This window comes from Neophocaena asiaeorientalis, unplaced genomic scaffold, assembly GCF_003031525.2.
Source record: "Neophocaena asiaeorientalis asiaeorientalis breed wild unplaced genomic scaffold, Neophocaena_asiaeorientalis_V1.1 scaffold118, whole genome shotgun sequence".
NCBI lineage: Eukaryota > Metazoa > Chordata > Mammalia > Artiodactyla > Phocoenidae > Neophocaena > Neophocaena asiaeorientalis.
In genome coordinates, this window is record NW_020175528.1 from 14,084,456 (window position 1) to 14,096,564 (window position 12,109).

At 36.0% G+C, this 12,109-nt stretch overlaps 1 protein-coding gene across 8 annotated transcripts in view; it reads left to right on the forward strand.

Annotated features, from left to right (window-relative positions):
• Positions 1 to 12,109, forward strand: part of MME (membrane metalloendopeptidase) — a 261,860-nt gene that overhangs the window by 242,589 nt on the left and 7,162 nt on the right. For all 8 annotated transcript variants that reach the window (XM_024769130.1, XM_024769124.1, XM_024769125.1 and 5 more), the window contains exons 18-22: positions 3,214 to 3,333; positions 5,059 to 5,192; positions 5,475 to 5,540; positions 8,504 to 8,599; positions 8,943 to 9,019. In XM_024769130.1, coding sequence (XP_024624898.1) covers positions 3,214 to 3,333; positions 5,059 to 5,192; positions 5,475 to 5,540; positions 8,504 to 8,599; positions 8,943 to 9,019 — 493 coding nt within the window. The remainder of the gene's footprint in view (positions 1 to 3,213; positions 3,334 to 5,058; positions 5,193 to 5,474; positions 5,541 to 8,503; positions 8,600 to 8,942; positions 9,020 to 12,109) is intronic.

A 12,109-nucleotide genomic window follows, 5' to 3' on the forward strand; every position in this document is an offset into this window, starting at 1 on the left:
GTCATGCAAGAGGAGAAATATTTGACATGTGTACGTTTTCTCCTTAACAATTCATTTAAATCTCCAGAGTGGGGATTGTCTTAACTAAAAACAATTGAAGATCCAGATCTGTATCTTTCTTCTTGATAAAAGTGTATTTGTGTGTCTATCTATACCTAGAGATATAACTTTTGCAGCACTGTCTTAATGAACTTGATATGATGTGCATTACAGAATTAGAATTGGTATAGAATAACATGTCTCATAAATGATCCTCCCACCTTCACACAAATACCCTAAGCTAGATCACATACAATTTCTAATGGGATTGGTCTTTTTACGTTATGGTGAAAAATAACTTGTTTTATTATTGTATAGGGAGTTATTCATATTAGTAATTTCTACTGTTTAATTCAATTCCCACCACTTTTGTCATAACTCATAGTTACTCCATGGAGCTTTAGGAATCTTTCATGCCGTTAGGAAAGCTGTGCTTGAAAGTTTTGTCAAATGTTTCTCGGTAAGTTTCAGACACCACTGAATCATCCTATTAAACTTTCAAGTCGTTTCCAAGGAAATGATCCAAGTCATTTGGGAAGTCTTACTACTGCTGCATTCTCCTTTTTCATTAACAAGAAATTTTTTTTTAATTTTAGGAAATTTATGGATTATTTAGTGTATTCAGTCTGGGTGATCTATGACTACCTTGACATAATTAAATTTTCTAAACTTGTCTTAGTCATTCTTAGGAGTCTTATTTTCAGACTTGAGAATTAAGAGTAAATGTTTCTGAACATATTGCTATTTCATTTAATATAAAAAACAATGTTTAATTTTTTCCACCAAAATTGAGTTTATCTGAATGCACTCTTGAGCTTTATATCAAAGATTCTAAAGTTGAATTGCTTGCAGCCTTAAAAAAATAAACCAGGGCAGTGAGGGGCTAGGGGGTGGGTAGAAACAGCCTTTTGTTTCATGGACCAATGACTTATTTAATTAACTAACTTGTTGACAATCACGAACATAAAAAATGCACAACTAAGCAGTTGGTTATTATCAAGAGTTGTGATGCCTACCAGTAACAGTGATAAGGCTAATGGGGAAAATCCTCATCATAGGCATTTAGCTGACAGAGTAAAAGGAGAAATCATAATTTGCAAAGTTGAATCTGAAGACTAGTATTTAATATGAGCCATAAAAATCTTATCACTTGCCTGAAGAATGGCATATCAGGGTATAATTAAAGCAGCAGGATCTTTACAGTTAATGTTTAGTCTTGATAGCACATTTCATAAGAGCATTTTATATAATGGATGGATTTTAATCAAAGTACATAGTGTGGGAGATAGTGTTCACTTTAAGTTAATAAAGTACTGCACATAATTTTTATACTTCAAGCTAAAAATAATTTCTTGGCACTGTTGATAGCTCAGGCAGCTACACGTGAGGTATAACGTTCATCAAAATTCTCCAAGGACAAAAGTATTTTTTTTTTGTAATTTTGAATGTTATGCCAACTTTCAAGATTTTTTTTAAAGATCTGGAGAGCACTTAAATTGCCCAGTGTATTTTAAAGTCTCCTCTGTAAATATCTAATATTTATCCCTGAAACCCTTGCAAGGTTATGTCATACTCACCCCACCTGAATGACAAAGAAACAACATTTGCTACTCTGTATTAACTAGGTCTTAAATTTCTTAAGGTCAGGGCCTTTCTCTTGTATTCTTGATATCCCATGTAGCAATGGCCCGGGGCTTTGCATGCATAGTAGGTGTTGAAACTAATGATTTTTTTTTTCGATTACAGAACATAATGCTTCAGTGGATACTAGAATTGTAGAACATGAAAGATACAATTACAAAACCATGGACGTTATGAGGGAAGGGGAGAGTATGGGGGAGGCGGAGAAATAGAAGACCATAGAGAAAAAGGCCAGTAAGAAGAGGCTGTATCTAGTTAGATTATCTAGATTATCTATCATGGCAATGATAAGCCATCAAAGGTGTTCTAGCAGAGGAGAAATAATGACTACAGTGACACTTTTATTGGCAGACAAGATAGGTTGGATTTAGGATAGATTGTAGTAGGGTGAGACTGGAAGTAAGAAGACCGATTAGGAAATTAAGTTGTTGAGGCAAGGAATGAGAGTGTGAACTAGGAAGGTGGCAGTAGGACTGATAGGAGGAGATAAACAGAAGAGATGCTCCTGGAAAGAAGGTACATGGCCTGATCTTTTCCTAAATAGATCATATGAGACTTCGTAAAAGAAGGGAGACATCGAAGATAGACAGAAAAATGTTCAGTTTGGGTGACTGAGACCCTTCACATGCTATTAGCAGAAATAATAAAGTCAGAGTGATGGCTTCGAAGGGAAAATGATGAGTTTGATGTCTGACACATGAAATTTAAATAGTGTGAGACACCTAAGTGTAGAAAGTTAGCAAGGTAAGACAGATGTCAGGGCAGACATAAAAATTACAGTTTATTTATTTGCAAAGTCTTTAGGACACCGTAGGAAGTTCATTCATACATTCATTATCATTGATTATTCATTTATTCAACACGTTTCCTGAGCACCTGTTATGTTCCAGGCACCATCCAGTTTTAGGTGCTGGAGATAATGAACTGAGAATTCAAATGGACTCAAAAACAAACACACACATATATGTACAAACAAATCTGTGCTCTCAGTGAGCTAATATTTGAGGTGCCATGGGGACAGACAAGAAAAAGAAGGACCAAACAACCATAAATAGTCATACACGCCTTGATGAAAATAAATAAGGGTGGTGTAATTGGGGGATACTTGCGATTGAGTGGCTCTGTTTATTTACTAAGCTATTGTAGATGGATAAAATGTTAGACACATTAAAAGTAATACTTCCATTATTAAGTAACTATTTCTCCCAAATATTTGCAGTTGGGGAAAAGACCTTCTGCATGAAGATGATGATTTTCCTTCTCTCTAAACTCCTTACAGTGGGGAAACAATCTTAATAGATGTTACAAAGTCAATTATGATTATAAATCACAGATGTGGTGCCACTCTGGGATGAACTCTTTACTGTCATCAACAATAAAAGACCTGCATTTGTTTCTATCACAGAAGATTTTTGTACACAATGAAGTGAAACTGACATACTGGAAAACAGCTTAGCAGGCAAGAAACCAACCCCAGGCCTGTCATCACAGAATAAAACCACAAGTAGTCTTAACTGTCTTCTTTCTTCATAGTCTTCCCAGCTGGCATTCTGCAGCCCCCGTTCTTCAGTGCCCAGCAGTCTAACTCATTGAACTATGGGGGCATCGGCATGGTCATAGGACACGAAATCACCCATGGCTTCGATGACAATGGTAAAGTGCAGCTGATGCTTTTCTTTGGTTGAGATATACCCTAGTAAACCTCATTAAGAGTTATTATAATTTATCAATACAAAAACACATTTATTCATCAGCATATCATTGGTCTAATAATCACCACACTTTTAGTGTTCCTTTTAAATTGTTGCTTAAGAAGATCAGAATTTTCTAATAGTGAGGTTAGCAATGTGTGCTTTTTACTCTGACAGAATAAAACAAATATTCACATTGAGAAAACATTGTGATATTTGTCAACACCAATGATAATGTTTGGTCTTATTTCATGATTGTTTGTGTCTTATCTCTCTAGACTTTTAGAGGGCAGAGTCCACGTCTTAAAAATCAGATGTAAACTCATGAAGTAAGGTGCCCACAGGACTTTTAACTGCTTGTGGTCAGAGACATATTTTTTGCTGGATCTTGCACCTACTACCTAGTTCAGGGCCTTGAAAACAGTAGGCAATTAAATGTTTACATGCTGCCCAAAATGCAAAATAGTTTTAGAAATGAAATTTGAGAGGAATAGAAGTAAGGATGTAAGATATGTAAAGAGGTAGTAGTTGAAGTTATAACAAAGATCGATTCACAAGTGGAAAGAAAATAACAAGAGAACAGTAGAGGGAAAATAATGAAGCCTTAATCCAACTTCAGAGAGACAGAGGAAGAAAAGGAGACAGGAAGGACTTAACTAAGCTTCTGTTAACTCAAACTATACGACAAACTTCACAGGTAGGTATTAATACTATTTCCATTTTTCAAACAGAAAAATATAGATGCACATAAGACTTGCTCAAAATTACAAAACTGGAAATTGGTGGAACCAGGATGTGGGTTCAGGTAGCTTGTCTTTATAGCCCTTTTCTTATTCACTACATCATAGATAACTGTTTAAAAGATAATAAAATCAAGTATCAAACATATAACGTCTATAAATGCTGCTAAAGCTCAAAAGGGGAAAGATCAATGTAGTTAAGATTAGCAACGGGGAAGGGCTGGGCGGAAGGGATAGTTAGGGAGTTTGGGATTGACATGTACACACTGCTATATTTAAAATGGGTAACCAACAAGGACCTACTGTATAGCACAGGGAATTCTGCTCAATATCATGTAACAACCTAAATAGGAAACGAATTTGAAAAAGAATAGATACATGTATAACTGGATCACTTTGCTGTACACCTGAAACTATCACAACATTGTTAATCAACTATACTCCAATATAAAATAAAAAGTAAAAAAAAAAAAATTAGCAAAAAAGCTCCAGGAGAAAAGGTGACTTTTTCTTTGTACTTGAAGTATAGCAAAACTATGAGTCTGCAATGTCTAATGAAGGGTTTGAGATATGAAATGAATGCCAGAGTGAAATATTGACATCTTTACAATCTCAAAACATCAAATTAAACAGATTTGGTTCAGGTGAAAACCATCCAACAGAAGCAAGTCATGATTTCAGGAGTGTTTGTCTGATGGCCTTGGCTGAGACATCAACAGCCAAGTGGGTGACATACCTGGATTAATGCTAAGGCATATCAGCAAAGAGAGTCCCAGCAGCCGGGGTTTCATCAATTCTGGTTGAGAAAGCAGAACAGTTTATCTCATCATCTGTCCAGTTTAATGTTCTCTCACATACTGGTATTTCAGTCCTTGCACTTTGAATTAAAGATATCTTATTGCAATTGTAATAAGTTCCCATTTTAGTTAAATAAATATATATTCCAGGCAGAAACTTTAACAAGGATGGAGACCTCGTTGACTGGTGGACTCAACAGTCTGCAAATAATTTTAAAGACCAATCCCAATGCATGGTGTACCAGTATGGAAACTTCTCCTGGGACCTAGCAGGTGGACAGCATGTATGTCATCAGCATTCTCTTGAAAAGTTATATTCAATCTTGAGTGAATTATTGATGCTTTCTTTTTTTTTTTTTTTTTTTTTTTTTGAGGCCCAGCGGCCATGGCTCACGGGCTTAGTTGCTCCGCGGCATGTGGGATCTTCCCGGACCGGGGCACGAACCCGTGTCCCCTGCATCGGCAGGCGGACTCTCAACCACTGCGCCACCAGGGAAGCCCTATTGATGCTTTCTTAACAATCCAAACATAGTTAAGGGTCTTTAAGTGTTTTTTTTTTTTAACAGCTCAATGGAATTAACACACTAGGAGAAAACATTGCTGATAATGGTGGTATTGGCCAAGCATACAGAGTGAGTAATATTTTCTCTCCCTTTTAGTGATTGGAGTGTATATTGATCATATTTAATCACTCATTTAAAGCCTTTTGCAAAAGACATATAATGTAAGCAATAAATGGATGGCAAGAAAATGGAAAATTCACAGAGAGAAAGGGGATTGTAAATATGCTAACCAGAAGGGGCAATACAGTTGATATGATTGAGCTGAATACCAGTCTCTAAGCTTTGAAGAAGCCAAGGAGAAAAGGAAACACAGAATATTTTAATGATAGAATTGAGATAAGCAAGTTCCACAGAGGAGGCGATATTTTTCTAAGAAATAACCTCTGAAATAGTTATTTTAGAAAAGATAGTATATAGAAAGGTTTATTTCAGAGTCATTAATTGATGTACTGAGCATGACCCTCAGTTTCATGGCAGATGAAGCAGTATTTGGGAACAATAATCAACATAAACCACAGGCATAATATTAAAGTACAGTCCATTACAATGATAGTGAGGGACTGAAGTGATATGGTCCCCGCATGTGGCCTTGTAATGGTGTAAACCATTAGACTCAGAGGAGTGTATTATTGGAGCATCCCTTAGAATCTCATTTGGACTTCCCTTCATTCTTAACATTCAGCGATACTTTCTGAGGGCTTTACTATGTGTTTGGCACTTGGTACTGGAGATCCAGCTTTGCACCCTCCATAAAATATGCCATTATTTGATGATTTGAACAAGGATTAAAGATGGTCTAGTGGATACTATGTGCACAAGAAAAAGTAGGGGTTTTCACAAAACAGTGGAGGAATAATGGTCTTGGAAGCAGCAAGGAGTGAGCATGATTTTGAGCTGTTTTCCCAATGCTGAGGTAGTCCACATGTGGGAGAAAAAACAGAGTCCACTTGAGAGGATACAGGGTACAAGGTGTCCACAGGATAGAATCAGGCTACTGACATGAAGATGGATGGAATATTCATTGGAGTGGGGGAGGATACAGGGTTATTTGTTCTCCATCAAGATGTTTGGGTTGGAGGGGAGGAGGAAATTATCAGAGCAATGCAGGAGAGTTGACTGGTGGGGCCTGTGACTTGGCAGTGACCCTGGATGATCAAAGTGTGAGGCTTGGGAAATTACTCTGGCTGCAAAGTTTCCAAAAGAATGAGTTCCAGCCAAGTCCTGCGAGATGGTAGATTACTGCTTCTTTGAATACTTGGAAATTTTTTTACTAGATGCCAGACATTGTGCATTTTACCTTTTTGGGTGGTGGATATTTTTGTTTTCCTCTAAATATTCTTGAGCTTTATTCTAGGATGCCATTAAATTCCTCAGAAATGGCTTGGTCCTTTTAGATCTTGCTTTTACAATTTGTTAGGCATGTCTGGGGTAGTGCTCAGTCTAGGGATAATTATTCTTCACTGCTGAGGCAAGAACCTACAGTGTGAATCTTTCGTTCTTGTCTTGTGTGATACCAGATGTTTTTATCTCTAATCCTTTTCTGTAGTTTCTTCCCGAGCCTTGGGGAGTTTGCTCACATGCATACTCAGGTACTCAGCTGAATACCCGAGGGGCCATTGATCTCTGAGAGTCTCTTTCTCTGCAGCTTTCTCCTCTTCATTACCCTTTCCTTGGTGTCCCTGAATTCTCAGCACCTTCTCCTCACCCTCTCAAGGAGTCTGCCAGGCTCCCACTGGGGTTTCCTGCTCTATTTTGTAGCCTGGAAATGCTCAAGTCAAAAAGCTGGGGCAATCGTAAGGCTCCTCCTATTTGTTTACCATCTCCCAGAGATGACTTTCCTTTTTGCCTGATGTCTAGTGTCATGCAAACCATTGTTTAATATATTTTGTCTATCATTTGGTCGTTTCAGTGGGAGGGTAAATTCAGTCCCTGTCACTCCATCTTGCCTGGAAGTGGAAGGCATTGGGCCTTTTAAACTCTATGGTGATTCTAATACGCAACCAGATTGAGAATCACTGCTGTAAAAATTCAGCCTAAGTCTGGGTTAAGGGTACTTGCATGGAGATCCTCATGTAGAACAAGTACAGATTTATAATAATGAAGCAACTTACAATTGTACAAATATGTTATTATATATGAAATCCTGACTTGTAATGCTCCCTGCTAGATTATGAGCTCCCTAAGAGGAGTAGGCTCAAGTCTTTCCCATATCCCCAGCATCTTTGCACATTACAGACTCAATAAATCTATGTTGCTGGCAAGTAAGAAGAAAAGAAATATATCTTCTGTGTACCTAACATCACCCTTCTTTGTATTAAACTGAAACTAACACATCTCAGAAAGTTTGTTGTCAATCCTTTTCTTAAGTATATTTAGTAGAGGAAAACTACATTTTTCAATAGTGTCTATAGATCCTTAAGAATTAAGAAAATTTCCTGATGTTCAAGTAATCTAAATTCCTTTTTCTTAATGTGACTGAGGTTCAATCTATTTTGCCCTGTCTTCAGGGGGCCATAATAATTGCACATCCTTATTCTTAGAATCATAGGGTGCTAGGCCTCTAAGGGCTGTTAAGAGACTCCCTTGACTTTTGTCAGGAATCACTCATATGAAGTCTGGTGTGAGTCTCCTTTGCTGAGAGTAGTAACCAGGCCAAGTACAGTAATTACAGACTCCATTGGCAATCTTTTCTTCCAACTGGCTAGACTCACCCATCTATATAACAACATTTAGATAAAATTTTCATCACTATTTAAGTCATCCATTCATTCAGCTAACATTTGCTGATCATCTGACATATGCTAGGCTTTTATCATCTGTTAGTCATTAATCTTGTTCTTTTCAGAGCATTTGTAAGTAAATACTAGTTTTCTTTCTAATCCATTAAATACTTGTAGGTTGCCATAACTAAATATATTATTATGGTGATTCTGATATAAAAGTTTAATTACTTGGTTACATGATCTTTGCATAGATTTATATATAAATTTGGAAATTATAAACATCATGTTTCTCTTTCATTAACTGCCTAGGCCTATCAAAATTATGTTAAAAAGCATGGTGAAGAAAAATTACTTCCTGGACTTGACCTAAATCACAAACAACTGTTCTTCTTGAATTTTGCCCAGGTATTGTATCTTTCTTGATTGATAGATATGAAAATCATCTTGAGTTATAATTTCATAGTAAGTGAGATATTGCATACTGAGTTTTCTCATTTTAATCAATTGTGGCAGAGCATTTGATTGACTAACTTTCATTGTGTGTAACAGACCATCAGACCGTATTAATGATAATTATGTTCCTGGCTGCCTATTATTGAACATTATTTGAAGAGTAATTGGTTGAGGAATGCAGAATTCCAATTTAATTTTTGCGATAGGAAGTTTGCTTTTCCTCCAGATTACCCAAACAAATAATCCTTGATGGAACCTAAGTATGCTGCTTTCTTTTTTCTATTTCTGTCCCTAGGTGTGGTGTGGGACCTATAGGCCAGAGTATGCAGTCAACTCCATTAAAACAGATGTGCACAGTCCAGGCAATTTTAGGTGCGTGGTTATGAATATCTGTTGAGGTGCTCCAATATTGGCTCCATTATTTCAAATTTGGAGGGTTTTTTCTAACTCGATGATTCTGTAAAATTTGGAAATCCAGTACTTTTCTTTTTCCTTCTTTTTTTTTTTCTTTTTTCTTTTTGAGGGTCTCAGAAAGGAGTAACAGAACACTTCAAGATAAATGTCATGTTTACACAAGCATAGCCGTGACTGCTGTTATCCTCAGAATATATGTGACCTAGGTCCAGTGCTTGATGAATTCCAACAAAGATGTCACCTCGGAAGAGTGGCTCTATTTAAAGCTAGAGAGACATTTCTAAGAGGTTACAAAAGGCTTAGGCCTAGAACCAATGAGTAGCTGTTCCAAAGAAAGATTTCCATTCAACACAGAGAGAAACTTTCCAGTAATTAGAGGTCCCAACCTCTAATAACTTTGGAGCAAAGTTATCCCCAAAGCTCCAGGAGAGAGTACCATGAAGGAGAGGTCAGAGAACAATCTGCTAGGGATGCTGGAGAAAAATTCTGTGCAGAGTGGAAAGTTGAGTTATAAGATATCTAAAATCCATCCCAAATCAGAAAACCTAAGAGAATACTGGATTGAAAGAGAATCAAGCAACCAGCATTTGAATGTCACATTCTAGACCCCCAGGTATCTATTTTAGTACTGAATTCCTAATTCCTACCTCTTCCGCAGGCACTAAAATCTTCATCACTGATTCATTGATCAACAGCAGCACCTCTCAGGCATGAGTGTGTGAAAAACCAGTTAAAAATTTTGTAGGTTTGTTGGAAAACAGAGTTTGAGAGCAAAAGAAAACTAACGGGCCAATTTTAAAAGATCTTCCTAAAATAGATATAAACATACTGCCCAGATTATTCACTCCTGGGGAAAAAACTCATGCAATTGTGAAACAATAAAATAGCACATTTAAAATTAAAGAATTTTCTCAGCTTGTTCTAGTATCATCATCATCATCATTTGGTGTTTGCCTTAGCAGTTTTTTCAAAATTCATTCACTCAACAATTGATTATTGTACGCCTATTATATGTATAGTACAAGCTAAATTTAGTCTTGCTAGGATATACAAATGAGCTTCTTTTTTGGTAATGAGCAACGAAAGTCCCTGGATCAATTGTCATTATGGTTTTGTAACTTTTAGTTTTAATTTTTCTTTTTAAAATTTTTCTTCCAGTTTTATTGAGATAATTAACATACAGCACTGTATAAGTTTAAGAGGTACAGCATAAGGGTTTGACTTGCATACATCATGAAGTGATTACCATAATAACTTTACTGAACATCCATCATCTCATATAGATACAAAATTAGACGAAAAAAGCATTTTTTCTTTGTAATGAGAACTCATAGGTTTTACTCTCTTAACTGTCATATATAACATACAGCAGTGTTAATTATATGTATCATGTATATTACATCCCTGGTACTTATTTATCTCATAACTGGAAGTTTGTACCTTAAGTTTGTACCTTTTGACTACCTTTATCCAATTCCCCTCCTCCCCACCTCCCACCTCTGGTAACCACAAATCTGATAGCGTTTGTTTTTGAGTATAATTGACTTACAACACCATGTTAATTCCTGGTGTACAACAATGATTCAATAGCTTTAATTTTTTAAAGTTGTCTTTTTCCTTACTAAAGTTTCAGAGGTTAAGATCTAACAATCTGAGGATAACAGAGTATTTATAAGCTCACACAAATGACGATAACAATCTAATTTGTCAAAGCTCTGCCCTACATATCCTCATGAACCAAAACATATATCCATAAAAAGCCTAGGTGAATTTAAATAATATAGTACCTTCTACATCTGGCATCCTCAGAGAACAAGAGGTGGCACGTTAATTTTTGACAGCTAACATTTGTCTCTTGAGTATTAACATTTTTATCTTAACCCGTGGATTAAAATTTCTGTTTAAAATAACTTTTCTAACTTCCTGCCTTATTAACACAGTATCCTGAAGAAAACCTAAGTTTTCTTTTTTTGATGACACAGGTTAGTGAAAGCCTCAGAAGCTATAACATGTGGAGTTATTTATTCCTATGCTACAGAGCCATTAATGGTGATTTTCTTGACTTTTTAGTTTATTTTTTTATTAGAGTTTTTCTATTTGTTTGTCTCTTCCCTAGTTCTCTTTCTTGTTAAGGTATTGCCTGCATTCAACTGTGCCATTCCTCCATTCCAATTAGCTCAGAAAACATATCATTATACTTTATGGTAAAAAATGAATGCAAGCTTTGAAGTAAGAAACCCTTGAGTTCCATCAATGGCTCTGCCGTTTATGAGCTATTCCTTAACCTCTGGGTCTCAATTTCTTGATATATAAAGTGAGGATTAAATTATCATGAGAGCTGCTAGGAGGATTAATGTTAATATATATAAAGTGCCTATTACATATATGTGTTTGAAAATTAGTACTTGAATTACTTTTACATGAGAGAGATACGAACAGGATAAGAGTTCCTATGAATAAAGTATATGGATTTTGCAACATTCCATGTTAGCTGACAGTTAAGGGCTTTTTTTTTTTCCCCTCATTTCTTATGTCTGCATAGCTCAAAATGTCAGTAACTGATCACTGGTTAAGTGATCATGTAGGTAAATATGTAATTGTTTTCTACCCCCAATTTTAAATTGAAAAAAGTATTTTATTAGAAACATGTAGAATTATTTGTAACTTTTATTTTCTTTGTTCTGGTCCAAAAGATGCCTCTTTGACCATTTTTCATTCATAATAAGAGAAGTATGTGTTGATTTTTTAAAAGGGTAAATGGAATGCCAACGTTTTGTCAAGGAAATTATTATTTTCTCTGGATGTAAAGGGATTTCCTTGGCAAAAGGTTGAGGTCACACTTAGTTTTGGAAACAGGCTGCTTCCTGGCTATACAAAGTAAAACACAGTTTTTTAAAGAACCTTAAAAACTAATAGACATTGAGTTGCTATTGAAAACTTGTGTATGGTGGTTTCTGTAGAAACATTTCTGAAACAAAGGGCGATTTTGTAACCTTATGCTTAAATAACCACAGTATCAAAAGCAAAAGGCAAAGTATAACTGTAAAG